Below are 26,953 nucleotides of genomic sequence, written 5' to 3' on the forward strand. Positions count from 1 at the left end.
CCAACAGCTCAAATTTTGTCACCAGTTTCACTATTGTCAGCCGAGAAGGTGCTTCGCAGACTACCCAAAAGTGCTTTAGTTTTACGAATTGTGACTGCAAATTCTTCACCATTTTTGAAGCGAATTTTTACAATTTTAATGCGTTGTTGAAGCGTATATCTTTCTATTTTAGTGTTTTATTCGTCAAATGTCAAAATATGACAGTTTCAAAAGTGACAACTGCCCAGATAGCGGGCAATTCAAACTGAAACCTCTTATTGGAAAACCCTCTACTAGCGTCTCAAACAACTTTCTTTCGATCTAGACAAAAACTCGAGAAGCGCGAAAAAGCGAACAAACAAATTTCCCGCTTTCCATACGTGCGCGCCCGTTTGCAGATCGTCCCTTTTCAACATACAGACGGAATCGGCGCTCGGCCCGTTAACCTAACATTTACCCGACCCGGGCTGCACGTTGATTTTATCCTGCTAAACGAAATCGACAAACCTACACGGGACAGATTTATCTACCCGTTCAAACAGACGCTCAATTTTCGATCGACAGGTGGACAAACACCTGAAATTACATTTTGTCGCCGTTTCCATAAATCGAACGAAAACAAAAAAAAAATTACCAACGCCATCCCCCCGTGTGACATTTCATATTTTCCTTTAACGAGAGCGCTCGATTTATTCATGAACGAGGCGGTTCGCGGAAATACACGGCAGTCAATTATTTTTAGTGGCGTCACTCGTAACCGAATGGCGTCGACAATGGTCGGATTATTCGACGTTAAATATTTAAATGTCGATGACGAACGGTTTCGATGTTGGAATATTCATCGAAAACGGTCCCAACGTATTTGCGGACTCGTTAAAGTTAATACAATCGTAATGAGTCAGTGGTCGAATGAATTGGGGCTGAAACGTTGCAATTTCAATTTGAGCAGTTGACTTATGGAACTGCCAACGTTATTTTTTGGGTCGGAAAACGCGAAAGCCCGGCTCTGATGCTACTTCATAAAATCGGAAACAGCAGGCCGAAATAAGAAGAAGAAAAACCATTGACCAGTTGTTCGACTCCGCGGCGGCAGCTGTTGGGATGGAAATTTACGATAGTCAACTAGGCAACAGCTAATGAGATGGAGGGAAATAGCTTTTGAAAACACAGTGAGATCAAATGAATTTAATTAAAAAATATTTGAATCACACAGAAAAGCAGAATCCAATCCTTATCACTTAACAAAATTGTCTCTAGTATTTGTCAATGAATGCACATTTACGTACACTACCATTAGCAAATTTATTTCTTCCAGACGAGGAGAGATGTAAAGAAAATCACGTGTTCATTAGTATGCTTTTTCTTTAAATTCTCCATTCAAATTACCTACCTAGAATAGAATAGTTGCATTTTTGAAATGGCCAAAATAAATTGAATTCTACTCGAGAATTGTGAGCAGGAGATTCGAATTAAAGGCTTTAAATGTTGTTTTACTCAATTTTTTCTAGAGAAACGTTAATAATGATGAAGGATTTGAGTGTTACAACTAGAGATTCATCAAGCCAAGTAGCTTGATATTTTAACCAATTCCAAATAAAGCCTTGAGGTTTCTCAATATTAAGAAATTTAATTTTTTTATATTTTTATTTTGTCATCATTTATAGTAATTCAATTTATGTTTCTATTTCAAAAAAGCTGATATTTTCGGTTCTTTAATACAATGAGTTCCATAAATAGAAGTTTTTTGCAAGGTTTCTTCTCATTTCGTCATATTTTTCATTTATGAGACACTAAACAATAAAACTGCTAACAATCAAGTAGCATGATATGTGACTTGAAATTGAAAAACTACTACTTGACTTGAGCTTGACTTAAAATCAAGTCAAGCTCAACCCAACTCGCTCGAAAATCAAGCCAAGATTGAATCCCTAGTTTTCGTACAACAATACTTGATTAGTGTTTCCAATTCTTACAATGTAGGTATAAAAATATTGAAAAAAGTATCTGTTATGAATTTTAAATTTTGAATGGAAAGTTTTGAATCGAAGAGGTGAATATAACAAAAATGCATCTAGGTATATATTTGGTAGGTACTGTCCATTCAAGAGCGGCCAACAGTTATTGAAAACCAGTTTCATTATTCCTATATTTCAAAATAGTACACCCTGACTTCATCTTGGCTCTTTCCTCATATTACAGCGCGCTGCAACTTTCAAGTTCACACCCCCCAAGTTCAGAACCTGCGAAATGATTAGCCCTCGGAATAAAACAGTCAAAATGAAATTTTCAGCGCCCCCGCACTCGCAGCGAATCTCGTAAAGCGAACATTTCATTTGCGTCGGTAATGAAGGAAACTTCCTAATTACCCTTCACTTGTAGAAACTTCAACGCCAGACGACGTCTAATAATTCTTACAGTTAACAGCTTTGGAAAAATTATTATGCTGTTTTGTTTGTCGGCTCGACGCGTTCCGGAGAAAATAGGGAGGGGCGTTTTTTTGTATATAGGATTTGGAGAAAATCGAATGAAGAAATTGTCATAATTTTTGATTTCTTATGATTTTTTCTTATCTGAGCCCTATATAGGCTCTAGTAATAGTTTTACAATCTCAAGTCAAGTCAAGTATTCATTTATCAAGTACTTGAATCATATCAAGCTACTTGATTTTCAGCAGTTTTATTGTGTAATTGTCACATAAATAAAAAAATGATGAATTGAGAAAGAGTCTTGCAAAAAACACTTTCATTTATTAAATTTATTCTATAAAAAAACCGAAACCATCAACTTTTTTGAAATAGAAACATAAATTGAATCAATATAAATCATAACAAAATAAAAAATAATAAAAAAACAAAGTTTCTTAATTTTGGGAAACCTCCAGGCTTTGTTTGATTTCATAATTTTTCATCCAGGATCTAAGACACACGAGGCATCTTATAAATCTGTCGCCTAACCTATTGCCAGTTTTTGTAACTGTAAAGAGCAGCTCTGGAAAATTGTCTTTGAACAGGAGCTGAAGATGCTGGCGTTGATGAAAAATCCTTGGCCATTTTGGCCAAGTTTGGAAAGATATTTCTGAAACTACCAAAATCTACCAATAGATTTCACAGAAATGTGAGAAAACTACTAATAAAGTCACACTGGCGAATGATTCAGACTCTCGACGCTCGGGGAATCCCCTTATTTAGTCTAAGCGCGCACGAGATTGCAGAAATATATGCCGTGGGATGCATATCAAGCTCAAGTAATATCAACTAGTTTGATATCAAGTCAAGTAATAAATATCTAAAATCAAGTCAAGCCAAGCTCAAATATGTAATTTTTCAAGAGCTTGCTTTTCAAGTCAAGTAGTTGGTTGAAATGTCAAGCTACTTGGCTTGATGAATCCCTGAAGAAACTTAACATATTAATTTGGCTTTGGTCACAGAAATAGTTATTTAACCATAGAATAGTGGATTGAAATTGCTACTATAAAAAATTGTATTTCTCTAATATTTCCATTTTATTGTTCATATCGATCTGTCAACACCCTGATTCCATCAGTATCCAATTTTTACCAACGTCCGATTCTATAATTACCCAATTCCCTATGCCAATCCATTATTGCGCTTGTATACATACATTCCATCATTTAATAAACATATAATGGAAATTTAATAATACACTCCGATTTATCCGATTCAAAATCGATCCGTTCAAACGCCCGCGATTCGAAAATAATTACAGCCCACCCAATCAATCAGTACGTTCGCGCTCGAACGTTGGCAAAACTGATCCCAGTCCTTCCAAATGAAGACGTTCCAACTGGCGATATTCGCCCTCCTAGCTCTAATATCAATCGACGGATATTCCTGCGTGGAAGTCGACATGCGAATAGGGGTGAGTGTTACGCACCGGATTCGAACCCAACAGAAAAAAAATCTGTTTTTTTCTTAGAACAAACGCACGGTTTTGGATCGCTTGGACGGCACTTGTGGAGGCGACAAAAACATGAAATTGACGTTTGTTGCTAACTCGATGAAGGCCCAAGGAAAGAAGATAGTAATGAACGCGACGTTTCACGTTTTTGAGGACATCGTGGACGAAACTGGGGTGAGAATACGCTCTATCAGTGTGACGTCACACACCGCCATGTTTGGTTCTCCTGTCAGTGTTCGGAATCCAAACAAATAAATTGTCATTCAACTTAGTACGGTGTTGTTGAAGGAATTGGCTTATTTTCATAAATAAGAGTATTTGAGGAACGATTTCAGTATTGATTGATAGACAGAAGGAACGAGGTTAATACCAGTAAGTTTGAATCCTGTATCATTCCCCATTTTGTAAAAAGCCGTGTTTATTAGTTGAACTTCAAGTTCGAACTTAGTGGCATTAATCTCGTGCCTTCTGTCTATCAATTAATAGTGAAATCGTTCCTTAAATATTCTTATTTACCAAAATAAGCCAATTTTTTCACGACAACGTACTAATTTGAATGACAATTTGTTTGTTTGGATTCCGAACACTGACAGGAGAACTAAAATAGCGGTGTGTGACGTCATCACTAATAGAGCGTATTTGTTGCCTTGCGTACTGAACTTTCTAACGTTGCTTCCATTTCAGATAAAAATAACCATTACCAGGTGTAAGGTGAAGGAAAATCCGGATACCTGTGAGCATTTCCATTCTTTCAACACTAACCAGTATTGCCACCTGATATCCACTAAATCCCCTTTATGGAGTCCGTTTTTCGACCAGATTACTCCACCCTGGAGATGTCCAATAATGAAGGTAACTTTTTCGAAGCGGCAGGAAGTAGGTACTAATTTTGAAACTTTCGCAGGGCGACTACGTCGTGGAAAATGCTGTTTTCGACGTGAGCTCTTTTCTGCTTTTCCCGGTGCAGGGGTGGTTTTGGAGGGTGACGGCCGAACAGTGGGACTTGAAGACCAAACAGAAGATTTTCTGTCTCATCACTGATACACAAGTCACCACTTTGGGCAGGGTGCAGTGATACTGGAGTTTTTGTATATGCGTGAAATTTATTGGAAAATGTATATTGATAACTGAATATAGTAGTTTCATTGTTGGAAATTTCATTTTTGAAGCCATTAGATGGAATATTTCCCTCCTGTCAAAAATTCTATGTATCTGGAGAACAATTATCGAAAATTACAGCGATAATTGCATTGTAGGAAGCGAAACTGCACTGCGATAATTGTTCTGTTCATAGATGCTTAGTTTCTATGCATCTTACACAGTTCCAATCTATGGCAATTCCATTCTAAATCAGTTTGACAGGTAATGTAACAGTTTATTCGGGAAATATTCCCCCGAATTACACTCGTGCATCAAAATTACCGGATAATTTCGCATTCCAGCGTGTTTTCTTTGAAAAACTGCATTCGGTCATTTTCATTTTTGGAGAAAGAGCCCTCCACCTTCGGTGTCGGGCTCTTTCTCCAAAAATGAAAATGAACTCATGCAGTTTTTATGACAACACGCTGTCATGCAAAATTATCGGTAATTTTGATGCACTTGTGCAATTACCTACGATAATATTTCGATAGTTCAAAAATGAGGAAAGCACTTTTCCCTTTGATCTCTCGTTTTTATTCCAGACTTGATGGAAATTAATTATCAAATAATATAAAACGAAATTGGTATCCACTATAGAGAGATAAACATAGATAGAGGGAGTATACGCAAGTTTTACATGTCCCCAACATGGTTAGATTACGTTGTCGGATTGTGATATATTTTCAAATCCACAATTCTGATATATCGTTATGAATGTATATTATATCGGATGAAATATATTCATTTGAGTGATTCTCGATTAAATATGCAAATTTGAATATTTGGAATCCGATATTTTTCCTAATTGTCGAATTTATGATAAGCAGAATATTTATCATTTTCTGTATCTACCTGCTGAAATCCAAGGTTTGGCAACTTTTGCTCTCCTAGTGTCATCGGTTGTTTCACGTCGTTTGGCGCGTTTGAAGTTTTTTTTCTGAATTTCTGATATATTTAGGTATTTATCTCAATAAATTTAGAGTTAATATGAAACGTAGATTCACTATGGGACATAAGAAGTGCGTTCTTTGTGGAAAAACTCGCGAATTGAGTGAAATATCGTATCTCTGATATGTTTTCATTTGCACGCGCTTCATGTCAAATTTGATAGTTCATGTTGGGGACAAAATTTGCTTACTGAAATTGACATAAGCTCCCTCTATCTATGTTTATTACTCTGACATATCCACAAATATTATAAGAACAATGTCAAAATTAAAATTAATTTGAAAAAACCACATTGTTTACCAAACAGGTATCGTTAATATCGAAATAGTTGGGAAAATTAATTCGATTTCATTTTATCCAACTCTAAAATGTAAAATAAAATTGAGAAATCTCTAATCAACCCTTGTAGCCTTGTATGAATACAAACAACCATATTAATACTAACCTCAAAACCTGCCTCAAAGGCATATTTTCATCGATACTATAACAAACGCGCCAAACGCATAAAATACCAAATTAAAAAAAAAATTCTATCCACCAACAAACAAAGGTTTCGCCCAACAGTTTCCCATTAAAAGCGGCTTTGACTGGGCCTTACATTACACTCTCCTGTGTTCTCCCTAACGTCGATTGTGCCCCTAAATTGAAACCAAACAAAAACAGGTATTAGCCGCTGCTTTGGGTAGCCCGAAGCCTGAATCGGTAGAAAGAAAGGGTGTAGCCTCATCCCCTGAACGGATAGAGGGCCCCGCTTTTGAATCGGAAGATTTGGCGGTTTTGTCAATCGGAATTAAGTTTTTGTCGCGATGGTATTTCGAAGAGGTTAGCCCTGAATTGAATCTATGGTTTGGGTCGATTTGCATTGCGGTGGTGCCGTTCACGACGAGTTTGTCTTTCATTTCATTAATCGGATAAGAATCGCTCAGTTGGCAACCGTGAATATTTGACGCATAAGTGTCAGTTTTCATCCTTCGACTGTCAGTTTGTTTGATTTGATTTAATCTTGTATAGATTATGATTTATATACAGGAAACCTGTCAGTTTCTCTATCCATCTCGAAATGATAACAAAAACTTGTTTCTTAATATTGAGAAACCTACAGGCTTTGTTTGATTTCATAATTTTCCATCCAGGATCTAAGACACATGAGGCATCTTAGGCCCAGTTTCACCAAATGCTTTAATCTTGACTGAGATCTTAAGGAGGAAATTCTGGAATGGCGACCAAGAGCAGACAAGCGAAGCCGAGGCCGACCTCCAATGAGATGGTCATGGACCGATGACTTGAAAAGAATCCACACCAACTGGATGGAAGCCGCACAGAATAGAGAAAGATGGAAATGCCTTGGGGAGGCCTATGTCCAGCAGTGGACGGTTTAGGGCTAAATGATGATGAGCTCTTAAGTGAGGCCTTAGATCACGATGACAAATGATTTGAAATGTTATGAGTTATGAATGAATGACACCTGACACCTAGCGCCAATGGTGGTCATCACTGCTAATACTATACAGAACCCTATATATCTTCTTGTTCACAACGTTGCCAAATGGTTTGACTATTTAATCGCGATTTGGTTAATCGCGATCATCTTCGGACGGGTTGCTGCATGGTGAAACAGAAAACACTGTTAAGCCTGCTTTAGTAACAAGCGGAGTTTAATCAATCTGGGATCAAGTGCTGTTTGGTGAAACTGGGCCTAATAGATTTCATAGAAATGTAAGAAAACTGGTAATAAAGTCACACTGGCGAATGCTTCCGTCTCTCGGCGCTCGAGGAATCCCCTTATTCAGTCTAAGCGCGCACGAAATCTATGCCGTGCGACGCGTGCATACCAAGCTCGAGTAATATCAAGTAGCTTGATATCAAGTCAAGCCAAAAATATCTAAAATCAAGTAAGTCAAGCTCAAGTATGTAATTTTTCACGAGCTTGATTTTCAAGTCAAGTAGTTGGTTAAAATGTCAAGCTACTTGGCTTGATAAATACCTAAATCCAAACATTGCACGACGTTTATTTATCTATTTGTAGATAAACCAGCAGCAGAAACAATAAAGACTCCCGAGTAGAATACAAAGAAAATTCTGAAACCCTCTTCCGTAACTCCGATAAAAATAAGAACACAAACACAAACAGTACTCGAAACCCTCAAACAAAATCACTGCAGAAAACTCATTCGATACTCTAAACTTGGGCAAAGCGCCTCATTTCGCCCGAGTTCTTTTAAATCATCGCGGAACGCACCCCCGGATAACACGGTCCAATAAGAAAACCTTTTAAGGGGCAATTTAGGATCCGCCGGCACTGGGGGGCATCCGACCGTCTCGTTTGTACGTTTAAAAGTCAATTAATGCCTCTCAGATATCGCCTGCAGAGATAAATAGCTTTTTGATGGCTGCTCCATTCCGAGATGCTGAGATTACGGTGCCCCGATAGTTGCGGAACGCGCCACCTCTCGCCGAGGTAGCGTCAAACAATGCGAACATTGCGAACTCAGTCGCAAACGTAACTCCCAACCTAGCGGACGCAAAAACCCTGCTCGTATGAATCGAATCCGAATGAACGGGAGAAAGATTAAACTGCGAGAAATTGAGAGCTCGACGGTTGGCTTTCGCTAGAGATGCCGAGACGAAAAAAAAGGCTCACAAAGCGAAGTGCCAAAGGAGTTGCCGTTCTCTATGAAAATTAAATCACGGAACGTAGTTTTAATTGCAAATTTCAACTGCTTGATTGTTCGTTCGTAAAGAGTTGAAAAGAACGTTACTGTGTTACGTCCTTTGACTTTATAGAATTGGCTCAATTACCATGACGAACGCAATTTCTTTCTTTCATTCGCTGCAAAATATAGAAAACTAACTAGAATGTACTCGTAATTGAGGTACCTTAAATATCCGCAAGAGGGCACTTGGTATCTACAGTTGGCAACTATGATGCAATCCTGCTCTATGGATATTAGGCTGGATGAATGTTAGGTTAAAAATCGTTTCGCGGTTAAGTTACAACCGATACAAAATTCAAATCACGCTTACCTCCCAAGTTTTCTGAAAATTTCCTCTACAATCCTTTGGGAAACTAAAGTTATACACCCGTTGCATCACATTCAATTAAATAATGGCTCCTACAACCAGATCTAGCTCCAAACCTAAAAGTGAAACGGTAATTGAGAAAAAATCACCTAAAACTGTCAAAAAAGCGTCCAAGACCAAAAAGCCCGCCGATAAAAAGCCAGTAAAAGAGGATATTACTCCGAAAGAAGTTGATGTTGAAATGGAAAATGGTACCGAACCAGAGGTAACTGAAGAGGAATCCAAAATAACTGCTGATTCCATCTACGAATTTACAGTAAAAGATATTGACGGTAACGAGATATCTTTAGAAAAATACAGAGGCAATGTATGCATAATTGTCAATGTTGCTTCAAGATGTGGTCACACTAAAAGTAACTATGAACAATTTGTCGAATTGCATGATAAATATGCTGAATCGAAAGGATTGAGAATACTTGCTTTTCCCTGCAATCAGTTCGGTTCACAGGAATCAGGCACTTGTGAGAAAATTAAGGCATTTGCTGATAATAAAGGAGTTAAATTCGATATGTTCGATAAAATAAATGTGAATGGAAAGAATGCTAGCCCTCTATGGCAGTTTCTTAAAGAAAAACTATCAGAAGTGACTTCAGGCAAAGCGACTGGTAAAGACATCAAATGGAATTTCACAAAGTTCATCGTTAACAAGGATGGAGTACCGGTGGAACGTTATGCCTCATCCACCAAACCTTTAACGTTGGTCGAGTCATTGGAGAAGTTATGGTAGACTTTCGATTCAACTTAAACTCGTTAATACTTTTTGTTTGTTTTGAAAGAAATTTTTGTTTTATGTTCTGAACCTGATGCCTTTTTTAATGTTTAATGTTCAAAATATTCATGTGTTAGGTCTTTAACTAATTTAACTTCTGTTTTGTATTGAAGTACAAATAAAGTATTTAAGTAACATATTTTGTTTCATTGATGATTCATTCTATTTAACTAGGAATGAATAAGTCATAAACTCAAATTTAGATTAGTGCTTAGTCATGATAATGTGAGTTTTATGCAAATTTTTTTTATATCTATGGCAATGTTTTCGAAATATAATTGAGATCGTATGTTAGCGAAGAAATAATTACTATATGAAGACATTGGATCCAGAATATGTTTGAATATTCTGTATTCAAAATAGTACTATCAGAAAAAATTACATATTGAATAATTTTGTTCAGGTACAATTCCATTTACTCTATGTGGATATTATTGCATATGTTTAAATATTGCAGATTCAAAATAGTTCTATTTGAATAAATTACTTACTCAATTATTTGTTCTGGTAGAATTCCATTTACTTTATGAAGATATTAGATTCAGAATATTTTCAAAAGATTCCAAATGGTTCCATTAGAATAAACTTATTTCTGAATTATGTTGTTCAGTTCAAGGATAATTCCATTAGCTTAGTGAATACATATATTGAATTGATAACTTTTCATTTTGTTACACTAAATCCAAATGCACTAAAATGTTTTTAACAAATTAATTTTTCTTCAAGAAAAGAAACCACAAATTATTCTTATGATAAGATATGAGATCAGTGCTCAAAGATTGAATTCATTGAAACTTCTATGTTAGGTACCATCACTCTTTGAATTTTTATGAATTCATAATGAGGAATGAGATTAAATTCATAACAGTTCATAGGTTTTGATATAAACATTTCTGTAATTGTTCATTTAAGGATTCCAAATATTGATTCTATTCATTATCATACTTTTTCCTAATTATTTAAAAAAAAAAAATTCATTTTTGCTTCAATTTATGCGGAATTCATTGTCATCTATGAACTTTTCATATCAGGTTCATTCTACACTTTGTCCCCACTCCATAGCGTTAATTCAATGAGATAGTTGCGATAGTATGTTGGCAAAAAAATAATTACTACATGAAGACATTGGATCCAGAATATGTTCAAATATTGTAGATTCAAATTAGTTCTATCAGAAAAAAATACAAACTGAACGAAATTGTTCAGGTACAATTCCATTTACTTTATGTGGATATTATTTGACCCAGAATATTTTCAAATATTGCAGATTCAAAATAGTTCTATTAGAATGGATTACTTACTGAATTATGTTGTTCAGGTAGAATTCCATTTACTATATGAAAATATTATTAGATCCAGAATATGTTAAAATATTGAAGATTCAAATAGTTCTATTAGAATAAACTTCTTTCTGATTATGTTGTTCAATTCAGAGAGAATTCCAATGCCTCAGTGAATGCATTGGATTGATAAGTTTTCACTTTGTTACACTCAATTCAGATGCACTAAAATGTTTTCAACAAATTAATTTTTTTCAAGAAACCACAAATAATTCTTATGATGAAATATTAAATCAGTGCTCAAGAATGAATTTATTGAAACTTCTATGTTAGGTACCATCACTCTTTGATTTTTAACAAATCTTTGATAAGAAATTAGATTTAATTCATGATAGTTCATAGCTTTTGATATAGAAATATCTCTAATTGTTCATGCAAGTATTCCAAATATTGATTCTATTCATTATTATATGATACTTCTTCATAATTATTATTATAATAAATTTATGCGGAATTCATTGTCATCTATGATCTTTTCATCTTGCGCTTCATTCTACCCTTTGTCCCCACTTTACAGCGTTAATTCAATGAGGAATTTCCAATAAGAGAGAAAAGTTCGGATTTCTCCGATAATGTAATGAATTTTCCGAAGACGTTTAATAACATTAAGCCCCCAGTTTATAAGTTACCGAAGGTTCAGGAGTTTAAGATAACCCATTGAAAATTCGCCGTTGCCTGAAGTTTTAATCGTTTCATCAGCTTCCTTACCGGGTCTTATTTATTTATTTTCCATTCGGGAAGGTTGCAGCTAGGGGGGAGAGCGTCACTGGGAGTTGATTCGGAAATTTCAACGACCTGAGCAAAAGCAGTTGGTAATCTTGTTTGCGATGAGATTCATTAGGGAACTAGAACAAGGAAGGAATTTCAACAGGGATCTTGGGAATATTTCTGGGATTAGGACTTGAAATGAGACGAATAATGAAAGTAGATCGTGCGATCGTGGCATAAAATGCCAATGGTATATTTTGGAATAGTCCGAATATAAACAGCGCCTCTATAAAAGTTTTATATTTAAAGGTACAATAAAACATGATATTTTCTTGCGAAGCATTGTAGTACGTTTATTATTGGTCTCCAAATTTTTCGTCCAAAAATATTCGTGAAATTTTCTATATCTAACAGTTAGAACATTTTTTGAAATAAAAAAAGTTCCTGTATCATTTTTTTTTTGATTGATTCCACTATGTAGATTCCGATAATGCTTGCAGTTGGGCGATCAGTACATTATTTCATGAATTATAGGCAAAAGTCTGAAATTTTCAAAGAAAAAATTGATAATTTTCCCGAAGCTGCCACTTCTTCTGGACATGGGCTACGCACTTGAAACCTCACTATGTTTTAGAGCGGAACTTGAAGTTTGAAAAATGTTTTTATTCGAGGTGTCTGTGACGAATAATTCAGGATATAACCGGTGTTTTTTTTCGAGGTATATAACTTTAAGTTGGCATTACTGTCAAGTGATTTATTCTTAGTTTGGTTTGGCAATTCATCATGAATAGACTCAGGCCTGAACAACGCTTGCAAATAGTGTAATTTTATTTCGAAATTAATAGATCTGTGCGGAATACGTATCGCGCACTACGTCCATTTTATTGTCGACAACTTCTGGTTGAATGGCTACGTCAACAAACAAAACTGCAGCATTTGGAGTGAAGCTAATCCTCAAGTGTATGTCGAAACACCGTTACATCCAGAAAAACTAATTGTTTGGTGCGCTTTATGGGCTGGTGGAATCATTGGTCCGTACTTCTTCAAAAACGATGATGGCCAGAACGTTACAGTCAATGGTGATCGGTATAGAGCCATGATTACTAACTTTTTCATTCCTGAATTGAACAACCATGATGTCCAGGAGCTGTGGTTCCAACAAAACGGCGCAACATGTCACACAGCTTGTGCCACAATCGATTTATTGAAAGACACGTTTGGTGACCGCCTAATTTCACGTTTTGGACCTGTGAATTGGCCTCCAATATCTTGTTATTTAACACCGCTAGACTACTTTCTGTAGGGCTATGTAAAGTCATTGGTCTATGCGGATACGCCACAAACCCTTGACCATTTGGAAGACAACATTCGTCGTGTTATTGCCGATATACGGCCACAAATGTTGGAAAAAGTAATCGAAAATTGGACGTCCAGATTGGACTACATCCGAGCCAGCCGTGGCGGTCATATGCCAGAAATCATATTTAAAATGTAATGTCACAAGATTATCTTGCGGATAAATAAAATTTATGTCAATCGAATAATCCATCTTTGTTTTATTGCAATTTAAAGTTCTATAGCTCTAAAAAAAACACCCTTAGTAACTGTAAGTTCATAAAATTATGGCCTGAACTTGTTTATGAGAAGTTATAATATCATTTACTAACACTTAGTACCAGTATTGTTAATTGATGTCGGAGGTGATCAGAAAATAAAAAAGAAATAGATATGAATATAATCCTGTTATTATTCAACCCTAAATAAGAATGAAAAAATATTGATGGTATTTTTGTATTTTGCCCTATATCTATTATTGTACGTCAGGCTGAAAAATTTGTGCCAACCGGGATTCTACCATTGCAGAGTAAGCAACATCCCCTCAACCTACGAAGAACCGTTTCGACGTAATCACGACAATTTTTTTTTATTAACGACAGTGCCGACATCCGTCCCATACCTTATTTAAAATACGAAAACGACAGGGGGGCCACGCTAATCCTCGGAATACGCGGAAAAAGGATCCCTCCGCCCGCACATATAGGATAAGATCCTAAACTCATTTGCGAAGATCCGAAATGAATATTGGATGCGAAATGGGACGCCGAAAAGAAACGTATAGACGCTCTGACGTGAGCGTCGGTTCTCGTCGAACAAATGTGACCCGTCGCGGTCGATTCCGATTTGCAAACCGAAGATTCGCATTTTTAAATTTCGATGAGGCGGGAGGGGGTGTATTATCCAGGTACCTTGCCGGTTTTTCCGGCTTTGGCAGAGCGGGGAGGATTTACGGGATGAATATATGCGTGCGGTATGCCGACTTCCGTTCGGCTTAGGGAGGGGATACGTGCGTTCCCTTGGGGTTTTTATTTTGGTTTCGTGTTGCGCCGCAGCAATTTTCTACAGGGTTGTCAATTATCCTTTCGAATAATTCTAAATTACATTTTGGGGATTTCCATGTATATGAGCGTCAGGGTGGCAATTTAAACAGTAGTGACTCTGTTTGCCCGAGAGGTGGCGTTATGGGTGTCGCGCCACACTTTAATGTGGCTCTGGAGGGTTTAAGGGAGCCGCCACGTTGCAGCAGAGTTACCTCTTCACGGTGGTGTGAGAGGACGTCTTAAGCAGAAATCGCTGGATTGCTAACTGAATAGTCCAATATATATATCGATCTCGAGACGAAACACCGTACTCCCTTGAGAGATGACGCACCTACAATGTTTGCCATGATTGGTCCTCTAGGAAAATTCTTCTGGATCTTTAATATGGTATAGTTATCCCATGGCTTTACACATCCTTATGCTTACGTTGAACACTGACGAGTGTTTCCTCTGCCTTTTTAGGAACCAATTTTTCGATTCTAGGGCGGAAAGGTTTCCTAAAATTTACCTGTTATACCATCCTAGGCTGTTGACAAGCCAAGGGGGGACCGCTTTTACCGGTGATCACTCGGTGAGGTGATTGCAGAGTTTAATGGCATGCCATGTCCCAACGCCAAAATATTTTCTGAGAATTTGGACCGTAGCAACAAAAAAATGTTGAATTTTTCATGGCTTCTAGAATATTTTGAATTTTTAGATTAGACTGAATTAAGGAGGTTCCATTACACTGCGATCTAATGGTCTATTGTGCCCCTCATCAGAGCTATTCTCTCCATAACATGATTTACAGCTCGCCTTCCAGTTCCAGAGTACTAATGAACTCCAATAACTGGTTTGGCTTCAAAGAAGCTAATTCCTCACTTCTACAAGTTCCTTGTCCAAAGCAGGTTTCGCGTTGGCTAGCGATGGCGAGGCATTCCGTCACCAGGTGATCCGGAGTTTCTTCCTCCTCCTCAAAGAATCTGCACTCGTCATTTTCTTTTAGACCCATTCTCATGAGGTGTTTCTTAAGGCGACAATGCCTTGTGAGGAATCCAGTGAGAAGGTGTAGCATATTTTTACTGAGATCCAGATACTTCTTGGATCTCGTAGAGTCAAAGGTTCGAAGAATCTTTTTGGAGTGATCCAAACCAGGAAGATTCCACCAGAGTGTTTCTATTTCGTTTTCTTCTATCTCCTGAAACTCTTCCTTGTAGGTATATTGGTCTACGCCACAGAAAGGTTCCAGGCCGAAGAAAGGAGTTTGTGCTTCTTTTCTGGCATGTGTGTTGGCCTCTTCATTCCCTCTAATGCCCGAGTGGCCGGCAACCCAGATTAAGAAGACCTTGTTTTTCTTCTCTATTTCATCGAGATTTCTCTTGGGCACTCCAATACCATCTTAGAATCGATGTATTTTGAATTTAATTACAAAAGAAGATTAACGGACATCCCTAAAAAAAAGTGCTTTTTGGGCTGTCGCCCCTCATCAGTAAGGTCAAAAAGTGTTAGGATAAACAACACTTGGAGAAAAAAAAAGCAAGCTCGAAACACGTGTCTACGGTAAGCACTTTTTCTTGAGGGATGTCTGTTATCCTCATTATCCTTCACACATGTTTGAATTTGATTATGATTCATTACAACCTTCTACCAGTTAAATATTTTCACCAAATTTGACCCACAAATTCCAACGCCTTCTTGGTGTTACATTTTTACGTCACGAAGTATGAATTTCATCAACTCCATCACAATGGAGGAGTCGATCTCCCGGCCTCTCGAAATATCAACATAGACCCCGTCAATTCTGCGGTTCTTAAGTCCTCGCAGTCGTCTGAAACTCAACCCTCAACCCAACCCCTCCAAACCCTCAAAGACAAACAATACAGACGGTCCATTCAAAACGGAGCCGTCAGGTTAATCAACCGGAGAATATTCATCAGCCTGGGACAAAGTAGGCCTCGGTGAGACGAAAGAAATTCCTGCGGGGATCTTGGGGTTTTGCAGGAAGAAGGCTCCTGTCGCAGACAGCACCTCCGCCTCGCGGAACGCGGCCTGGGGGGTGGTGTTGCTCGGGAGGGTAGAGAGAGGAGGAGGTGGTGGGCGGTAGTAGGGGGTGCTTAGTTAGTCGATACAGAACGCCTTCGATTCTGAAAGATTGCGTTCGGCTCAATAACCGGCTGGATATTTTCATCGTCGCTTCGTTTTGCGTTTGGTGTGATCGATATAAGAGAGGCGTTGGTCGTTGTAGTAAGGTTTTGTCGCGTTTCTCTCAAACAAAGTAATAAAAATAGATAAAGGGAGCATATTATGTTGTTTTCGGTAAGCAAATATTGTCCACAACATGAACTATCAAATTTGACATGAAGCGCGAGGAAATGAAAACATATCAGTGATACGATATTTCACTCAATTCGCGAGTTTCTCCACAAAGAACGCACTTCTTACGTCCCATAGTGAATCAACGTTTCATATTAACCCGAAATATATTGAAATAAATATCTAAATATATCTGAAATACAGAAAACAAACTTCAAACGACGTGAAACAACCGATGATACTAAGAGAGCAAAAGTTGCCAAAACTTGGATTTCAACAGGTAGATACAGAAAATAATAAATATTCTGCTTATTATAAATTCTACAATTAGGAAAAATATCGGATTCCAAATATTCAAATTTGCATATTTAATCGGGAATCACTCAAATAAACATATTTCATTCAATATAATATACAATCATAACGATACAGTAAAATTGTGGTTTTGAAAATATATCACAATCCGACAACGTTAACTAACCATATTGGGGACATGTAAAAATTTCGTATACTCCCTCTATCTATGTTTATTACTCTATGGCATTTCCTGATTTTCCAGCGGTGATTGTCTTCTAGATCAACAATATCAGAATGCTGTTTGTACCGACAGTGCCCCGTCAGCAGTCCCACCATCACCCGAAGCTCAGCTCGTGACTGCTTCAAGAGCTTTCTGGCATAGGAAGGTGAAATCATCACGAATTTCTTGGTCTGACTAAGTCCAAGAGTGTTTGTCCAGTGGGTTATCCTGTTATTCAACTTTCGTTGCTGGACCACTGCCTTATATTGGTCTTTTCCTAGCCCAAAGAAGGGCTCAAGCCCTGCAGGTGTTAACCTTGATGCAGTTCATAGGCTTTTTCATTTCCTTCAACACCACAATGCTCTGGTACCATAGTAAAGTCACTTTATTGCCTCTGGCCGGTAACTCAAAACTGATGTAATTTTTTTTTGACATAGGTCAATCCTGCCCCAGTTTCCGTTAGGGGTGTATCTAAAACACCCCTAACGCTAACGAACTAATGAGTCGCGATCGACAAAGCACCTCCTAGCCCCATCAGTCTCGTATGCGGGCCCATTAGGAAGGCATAAATTTTTGCGCGAAAACGGCAATTAGCATTGATCTCCCTCCAGCGGCGCGACCTTAACGAGGGCGAAATACGTTCGCGCGGACGTTTGTTTCGCCCGAATTCGGTATCGAATGATGATGATGGTTTCAACTTCAGGTGCCGCCGCCGGTTTCTACGCTTTTATCGGCCCGTTTGAATAATGGGGGCGCGTTCAACCACCCCCCGATTAATTAATCATTAGGCATTGTTCCTTTGTGCAAGGCGCGCGAGAAGGTTTGACGTTGATGGCGCCGCGGCGCGAGCGTCTTCGCTGTTTACGATTATTATTTCGGAATGTTGTTCGTTCGACGGCTTTTGTGCGAGGTGGCGAGAATTTGGTGTTTTTTTGCCCCAGGAACGGAAGACAAGGGTGAAACACGTGTATTCGATGAACCGCACAATTGTATACATAAATTAAATTCGCCTATCGTATGAAAGGGCAGGTGTTTAATTGTTTTCCGTTTCAGTTGTTCGTAATTGATTATGCCGTAATGATACGAGGGTTGCCGTTCAGACTGGGTTACCCATGTTGTGGTTCATTTTTCACAGCTCTGTTTTAATGACATATTATGTCAAGCAGAACTGTTATCTGAAGCGTCTTATCTATGTTCAGTTAGATATAAGCCATTTGAAGATTCGCATTGTTTATTTACTGCTGGACCTGTGAAAATTGTAAACACAAAACCACAAAAATCAAGAATTATTTTTTCTACAACTGCTATGGAAAGTAGCGTACTCTTCTTAGCTTACTCAATTTCAAAAATATGTATTGCTCATACTGTGAGAAATATTATTTCTTACGGCACTTTGCCCATACTTGATATATCAATGAAATTGGGCTAGTGAAAAGTCGTTTCTATGGAAACGCAAGAAATAAACAGATACTGTCAACGAAGGCCATTTTGAATTGAATTAGGTACATTACTCGAGTCATTTAAATTTGTGGACTTGTAGGAAATAGTACATTTGTGCAACAAGTGGGGAAAGTCTAACTTTTTCGCGAGTGTGGAAGTTTGAGGCACGAGCCTGAAAGGCGAGCGAGAATAGTTATTTATAATACAAGTGCAGAAGGCATTGATATTCTTCCACGAGTTCAAAATTCAAAAACGAGCCACGAAGTGGCGAGTTTTGGAATGAACGAGTGGTAGAATGAGCATTCTGTACGAGAATTATACATTATTTTCTCTGATTCATAGCATTTCCATTGAAATTAATGAAATATTTCCATAAATATATTTTAGTGATTTTTGCATTGAAAAATGTTGGTTGGCAGAAATGATTTTTTTAAGGCAAATTGATGAATTGACAGATAAAGCCGTGGCGGAAAGTTCGGAGTACCAACATAGAATAATAAAATATAACCATGAAAACTGTGCGTTTCTGATATATTCTCGCACGATTTTGTTCTACAAGATGTGGAAGAATGAACGGAATAACCACAGAATTAGAGAAAAGAACTTTCTCCACATGTTGCACTCTATACCTTTCCTACAACTGCACAAATTTCAATAATTCAAGTAATGTACTTGATTCAAATCAAAATGGCCTTCGTTGACAGTATGTGCTAATTTATTGCGTTTCCATAGAAACGACTCAAAACCCCAATTTCATTGGTCTACCAAGCGAGGTGTGAGCAAAGTGCCGTGCGAAATAATATTTCCCACAATATGAGCAATACATAGTTTTGAAATTGAGTAAGCTGTGAAGAATACGCTACTTTCCATAGCAGTTGTAGGAAAAGTATAGTGTGCAACATGTGGAGAAAGTCATTTTCTCTAATTCTGTGGTTATTCCGTTCATTCTTCCACATCTTGTAAAACAAAATCGTGCGAGAATATATCAGAAACGCACAGTTTTCATGGTTATATTTTAATATTCTATGTTAGTACTCCGAACTTTCCTCCACGGCTTTATCTGTCAATTCATCAATTTGCCTTGAAGAAATCAGTTCTGCCAAGCAACATTTTTCAATGCAAAAATCACTAAATTATATTTATGGAATTATTTCATTAATTTCAATGAAAATGCAATGAATTAGAGAAAATAATGTATAATACTCGTACAGAAGGCTCATTCTACCACTCGTTCATTCCAAAACTCGCCACTTCGTGGCTCGTTTTTGAATTTTGAACTCGTGGAAGAATATCAATGCCTTCTGCACTTGTATTATAAATAACTATTCTCACTCGTGTGAAAAGGCCTGCAAACGCATAGTTTTCGAAACTGTAATGCCATCGCTTCTTTTTGAAGATGAAAGGGGGCTGGCACTTATAGTGCATCTTCAAGATTATATTATTCATTATACCACATAGTCACTAGTTAAAATTTTTCGGTAATTATAGTGACTAGGTGGTAATAATAATAATAATAATAATAAATGAGTTTATTATTATTAAATAATAGAATCTTGACGATGCACTGCAAGTGCCAGCCCCTTTCATCTTCGAAAAAGGATCGATGACATTTCAGCCCACATCTCGAAAAAAAAACGCTTGCGAGCGCATGTTTATAGGACTTTTTTTTCTTGAAACAATCCTAGGAATTTGTCATTTCCTTTGTACCATCAATTAAAGAACACCCTGTATACGACTGATCAAGTGTTACGCAATACCAGAACTGAATCGAACAAAACAATCCAAGTCCCTCCATTCTCTCCGACTATACCTCCAAACCCTCCATTATTCATCGGCTTCTGGCGACAGCCAAGCACACCGCCATTCAACCCCCAGAACAATAAACCTACTAAACAAATTATAAGGGGGCTTTCGAACGGTTTCCTAACGCCTCTCGTCAGTCTATGATAACGCGATGAATATTTAATCCCCCGGCGGTTAGTGGTGCCCCCAACCGCCCCCAACGTAGGCCAGACGGGGGAGGGAAGAGTTGCGTGGCTCACTTTGCCGAAAATGAATTTGTTACGTCGTCGTCGACGAGCCGCCGGTTGGAAGATGAATAAATTATCGCCTTTAATAAAATAACGAGTTGTGTTGTTTCGCGTGGCGTCGAGAACGACGAATTAAAGCCGAAAACAACCAAGGCCCTTATCGCCCAGGTCTATCTTTCGTGGGAGTTAACGTCTATGTTGTAGTGTTGATTCACGTACCGCTAAGTGCTCTTCGATGCTCCAATTAAATCGCTGTAAACGCGTATTATAGGGGACGTCACCAGTGACGTTTGACGGTTGTGACCTCTGATTCGTAGTTTTGAATAACGTGCTTAGCACTTTTAATGATTGTTGTCGATAGTTTGAAACGTTTAATTTAGTTCGACTTCTGGAAAGTCGATATTTGCGAGATTTGTTCTTAGACTTACAGAGTAACTGAAAAGTCCCCGGTATTCCATAGGAAAACACATTTTTTTTGGCAAAATTCGATTTTATTATTCAACATAGTTGCCTTCGAGGGCGATACAGCGATTAAAGCGATCTTCCAACTTTTCCATAACATTTTTGTAGTACGATTTGTCTCTCGCTTCAAAATAGGCCTCAGTTTCGGCGATTACTTCTTCATTGGCGCTAAATTTCTTTCCAGCGAGCTTTCTTTTGAGGTCTGAGAACAGGAAAAAGTCGCTGGGAGCCAGATCTGGCGAATACAGTGGATGCAGAAGCAATTCGAAGCCCAATTCATGCAATTTCGTCATTGTTTTCATTGATTTGTGACACGGTGGATTGTCTTGATGAAACAGCACCTTTTTTTTGTTCAAATGGGGCCGTTTTCTAACGATTTCATCCTTTAAACGATCCAAGAATGCTATATAATAATCGCTGTCGATAGTCTGGCCCTTTTGTAGGTAATCAATGAATATTGTACCTTGCGCATCTCAGAATACGGATGCCATAACCTTGCCAGCTGACTGTTGTGTGTTTCCTCGCATTGGATTCGGTTCATCGTGTGCAGTCCACTCAGCTGACTGTCGATTGGACTCCGGAGTGAAATGATGGAGCAATGTTTCATCCATTGTCACATCGACGCAAAAATTCTGCTTTATTGCACTTGAACAGCTTCAAACACTACTCAGAATCATTAATACGTTGTTGCTTTTGATCGATTGTGAGCTCGCGCGGCACCCATTTTGCACACAGCTTTCTCATGTACATATATTCGTGAATGATATGATGTTCACGTTCAGATGATATCTTCACAATGTCTGCTATCTCGACCAACTTCACTTTACGGTCATTCAATATTATGTTGTGGACTTTTTTGATTTTTTCGTCGGTGACAGCCTCTTTTGGGCGTCCACTACGTTCGCCGTCTTCGAAGCTCAGTTCACCACGTTCAAACTTAACATACCAATGATTGATTCTTTTCAAATATCTAGATTTACTTCAGATCTCATTAGCTTTTTTCACAATCCTTCGCCCTTAATCATATTACCACTACCTATCAAAATCGATACCACCAAATGCTCTGGTAAACGTGTATACGCTCATCAACTTGAATTACGTTGACATATCATGCGGCAGCGTCGATCAGTCGACGGCCTTGCGCCATTTGATATGATATTCTCTTTGTGGCGGCAACCGCAATTGGTTACATCGAGTTCGATGGTGGGACACTTTCGGCAAACGCGATGAAATATTCAGCCGCCCGAGTCGCAGATAACCGCAACGCTGAGGGGGGTAAGGGGGGTGTTGATTCGACACCCCCGTACGTGGTCGATCGATCCTCCACTTCGGCGAACGTGAGATATCTTTAATTGGTGCGGTTGCATACGATGCGACCTCTTCCGGCGGATTCGGGAAGTTCGTTACGTAGGTGGAGCAGTTGAGCAGTTCTAACCTAAAAGTGGAGGTTAGGAGGAAGTTGAGGTTTTGTTGAGAGGTGTTGTCGAGTTTTTTTTTGGGCTCTTGTAGCTGAAAATGGAAGTAAATGTCTTGCAGTTTATTGTACGTAATTTTGAATTTCGAAAAGGTATTAGTAATACGATCTATTAGTGTGACGTCACACGCCGCCATTTTTGGTTCTCCTGTCAGTGTTCGGAATCCAAACAAATCAATTGTCATTCAAATTAGTACGTTGTCGTTGAAGAAATTGGCCTATTTTGATAAATAAGATTATTCAAGCAACGATTTTACTATTAATTGATAGACAGAAGGAACGAGATTAATGCCAGTAAGTTCGAACTAATAAACACGGCTTTTAACAAAATCTGGGGAATGATACAGGATTCAAACTTACTGCTATTAACCTCGTTCCTTCTGTCTATCAATTAATACTGAAATCGTTCCTCAAATACTCTTATTTATAAAAATAAGCCAATTCCTTCAACGACACCGTACTAATTCAAATGACAATTTATTTGTTTGGATTCCGAACACTGACAGGAGAACCAAAAATGGCGGAGTGTGACGTCATTACTAATAGAGCGTATTGGCAGTGAAAAATATGTAGGCGGAACGAATTTTGAAGAGACAGCGGAACTATCGAGACTAAACTTCCCTTTTACCATCAGACAAAGCCTTGCCGCTTCTCTTGAAGTTACCACTTTTAAGATTAATAAGGCTTCATAATAAATTGACGTGCTCGCTCGCGAAATAGTGGAAAACGCAAGCACTAAACCAGCGAGAGTGGAAAGATTATAGAATCATAACAGCATCCCGCAAAAACCACCACCTAGCAACGTCGTTTTCTTCCCCGAACGGAATAAGAACAGCCCAACGGCATCCCTTAATGCTGACAGCCTCTCCCAGAAAGCAATCCTTTATCCCCAACTGTAGTAATTCACTTCTCTTGTACGACCGAGTCTGCAGCTTCGTTTCCAAGGTGTAAGTACAATTGCTGAATTGTGTAACAGCGGCTTATCGTGTTCCTTTTACCCCTCACCCCCGGGAGCAGTCCGTGGAGGCTGCAAAACAGCGTTCTGAGTTTCCGAACCGTCGGCTAATTTAGTTTTGGACGTTGTTAACTGGTAGTTGGCGCTGGGTATCAGATAATAACGTGTTTTGGTTTGTTGCAACCGTGTCGGTTTTGGGTAGATTGCGATGTTACGATCGTTATCTGGATTGTGGCACGCGGAATTATTATCGCGTGGGATTCGTTAATTTTGTAAATGAGGGCGGGGATGCTCAGGAAAGGAATGATACAGGGTTGTGTTCTAATTACTTGATTATAACATTACTTTTGGAATTGTGGTTAATTGTTGGAGATTTGTTAATGTGGAATAAAGAACATAAAGATAGTAGGTTATTAGAGTTATTTGGTTATGATCTTGAAAACAGTTGATAGTTTTGATCAATGGCGCTGCCAGAATTTTGGTTGGGGTGGGGAGGTGTTTGCGCCGTTTGCGGTCTATGAATCGGAGAATGACCGAAGTAAATACTGAAGTTAATTGAAAAAATAGTTATTTGTTTAACTAGGCAGCAAAGTAGTATTTCAATTCAATTCAATTCTTTATTGATCCCTAAGACACAGAATAATGTATAGGACAATATAGGGCAATGTAGATTGACTACTGCGGCTGATAGCCAATGCAGTTTTAATATACTTTGTTTAGAGTTAGTAAAAATGGAGCGTTACACGGCGGAACTACGTGGCTTCATTGTTGAACAATATTTCAAAAATAATGAAAGCACATTTCCACCTTGATGAGTTTGTTAATCTCCAAAATTGCCGAATTTGAGGTTCTGAAAACCCACATGTGATTGTCGAAAAACAAATGAATCGTGACAGGAAGCGTCACTGTTTGGTGTGCATTTTGGGCTGGAGGCATAATCGGACCATCCTTTTTTTAAAATGAGGCTGGTTAAGAGGGTGATTGTTATTGGTGCTCGATATCGCGACAAGATATCACAGTTCTTTTGCCAAAATTGAATGATTTTAATGTGGCCAATATGTAGTTTCAACAAATATAGTCACACATGCCATACAGCCCATGCAACACTTCAATTACTGCATAAGACTTTTCCAGGTCGTCTACCCTCTCGTTTCGGTCATCAGATTTGGCCCCTTAGATCGTGTGATTTATAAACACTATTAGAATGATTTCAATGGGGTCATTTGAAATCACAGGTCTATGTTAACAAGTCCACAACCACGGGTGCATTGAAGAAAGAGATTCAACGTTTCATCAACGAAATTCAGCCCCATTTATGTAGACTGCTAGCGGAAAATTTCGACAAATGAGCGCGTTTTTGTATGCAAAGCCGTTGAGGACATTTGCATCATGTGTTATTCTATAAATAACCCTATCCTATGTATTTCATGATTTAATACAAAAATTATAATCAAAAGACGTAAAAATCTGCTGTCTATCAAATTCAAATCTGGCATTAATTTTGGGACACTATATACGAAATATTCCTCATACATCGCCACCCATTACACCAACAACCCTCAATCACTCCAAACCCAAATCCGCAGAACATAACCTCGAACCTTGGAGAGCACTCGACCGCGCCTAAAATCCAATACGTTAAACTACACTTTCGAGTCCCGAATATACGGCGACGTAGTGGGAATTAAAAAGCACCTATTGTCCCCGCCAGGCAAGCTAGCATACGTATACGATCGGGCGATAGGAGAGGGAGAGGCTCACGTTAACGAACACCCCCCACCCCACCACCCTGCATAACAGGTGTCGCTTTTCCGAACGACCCCGGGCCGAATATGAATTATCTCGCCAGGTATTGTTGTCGCAGATATCGGCGACGCTGCCGGATCCTACAACGGACGTCAGCTGGTCGGTTTGGTGGGAGGACGCGTATAGGCTGGTCGTTGTTCGTGTATATTATGTATATTGGGAATATTGCGGTCTTTGTGCGGTGGGGAAGATACCCGCGGCCGTTTTCGCGTGAATGGGAGGAATTGCGTTTCTGTCCCGATGGGCCTTTACAGTATTGTACTGTAGAGATTTGTCTTTATGACGCGTTGCGTGGAAATTCTGCTGTAAATTCCGAAACGTATAGGGGTTTATTATATACGCATTGTTTACGGGTTGTTCTCGTTTTGGGGCTTGTAGCTATCTAGATGGCGAGTTTATTAACTGGTTTCTCGTTTTGTCGAGGAGACCGCTGTATTAAAAATTTTCAGATAATAATGTGTTGGAGAAGATTCATTCTTTCTTTTTCGTTCTTAATACCATCAAGGTGTTGCTTCCTATTTTAAATTTTTCTTAAAGAAACTGTATATAACAGGCTGGAAGACTGCGGTCGATAGCCATTTATTTGAAAGATCAAGATCAATGAAATTAGTTTCGCTCTATCTCTCTTGGAAGCATTTTAAACCCCAAAAAAGGTTTTTTTTTGTAAATTTTCTCTGAATTTTCCAAAAATTTGAATCTGGAGTTCTGAAGCTTTTCTCTAATCAATTTTATCCTTCTTCTTCATCGTACTTCGAACTTACTCCTGTTTTTATATCCTAGCAGCACCTGGGGATGATGGAGATAAGGTTTCATAGTAAGTCGTAGATGGTCGGGATGTAAAGGTTGTCTTTTTTGGAGCTATAGAACTTTAAATTGCAATAAAACAACGATGGATTATTCGATAGACAGTTCAGTTCGTTTTGTGGAAAAAGTAGGTGTAACCCTCCTAATAAATATAGATAGAGGAAGCATATGTCAATTTCATTAAGCAAATTTTGTCTCCAACATAAACTATCAAATTTGACAAGAAGCGCGCGGAAATGAAAACATATCAGTGATACGATATTTCACTCAATTCGCGAGTTTCTTCATAAAGAACGCACTTCTTATGTCCCATGGTGAATCAACGTTTGATATTAACTCTAAATATATTGAAATAAATACCTAAATATATCAGAAAGACCCGATAAGATCACGAAGAAAAAACAAAGAGAAACATAAATATAGCCACAAATAAGGCCTAGTCTAATAAGAGATTAAAAAAGTTTTCCAACATTCCTCAAATTCTTAACTTCTTAAAAAAAAATCTCAACAAACACCTGAAGACAATCATCGAAATAAAATACTTCAATCCAATAATTTATTACTCAAAATAACATACACCAACAAAATCCTTCAACGCCACGCCAGACCTTCCAAATCTAAGCCGCCTGAGACGCACATATGGGTGATCTGCTCGTAAGGCAACCTCAAAGGAAACGTGCAGAATTGGACGCCGTCCACGAAGACCACATAGCCGTCGGTCTCGCACTTGACGTCGATCCTGAACCTGCCGCAATGCTTCACCGGAAGTCCTGGATGGCTGATCTCGTGCTCCCAATGTCCGTGCTGGAAAGAGTTGGTGGCAACCCTGTCCTGGTGCATCCTGAAGTTCATGTGGAAACCGACGGTCCCCGTAGGGGTCCCTTCGGGGCCCCTCATGAAGTTTATCTGGAA

At 38.5% G+C, this 26,953-nt stretch overlaps 3 protein-coding genes across 3 annotated transcripts in view; 2 read left to right on the plus strand and 1 right to left on the minus strand.

Annotated features, from left to right (window-relative positions):
• LOC123681856 (G protein-activated inward rectifier potassium channel 3-like) overlaps positions 1-26,953 on the minus strand; it is a 161,760-nt gene that overhangs the window by 34,790 nt on the left and 100,017 nt on the right. The gene's annotated exons all lie outside the window — the stretch shown is intronic.
• Positions 3,613-5,046, plus strand: LOC123681858. Its single transcript, XM_045620184.1, has 4 exons — positions 3,613-3,858; positions 3,916-4,071; positions 4,582-4,749; positions 4,802-5,046. The coding sequence occupies exons 1-4, from the start codon at positions 3,769-3,771 to the stop codon at positions 4,970-4,972; spliced, it is 585 nt and encodes a 194-aa protein (XP_045476140.1). The 5' UTR covers positions 3,613-3,768; the 3' UTR covers positions 4,973-5,046.
• Positions 8,937-9,970, plus strand: LOC123681857 (probable phospholipid hydroperoxide glutathione peroxidase). Its single transcript, XM_045620183.1, has one exon. The coding sequence runs from the start codon at positions 9,092-9,094 to the stop codon at positions 9,791-9,793; it is 702 nt and encodes a 233-aa protein (XP_045476139.1). The 5' UTR covers positions 8,937-9,091; the 3' UTR covers positions 9,794-9,970.

This window comes from Harmonia axyridis, chromosome 6, assembly GCF_914767665.1.
Source record: "Harmonia axyridis chromosome 6, icHarAxyr1.1, whole genome shotgun sequence".
Lineage (NCBI taxonomy): Eukaryota > Metazoa > Arthropoda > Insecta > Coleoptera > Coccinellidae > Harmonia > Harmonia axyridis.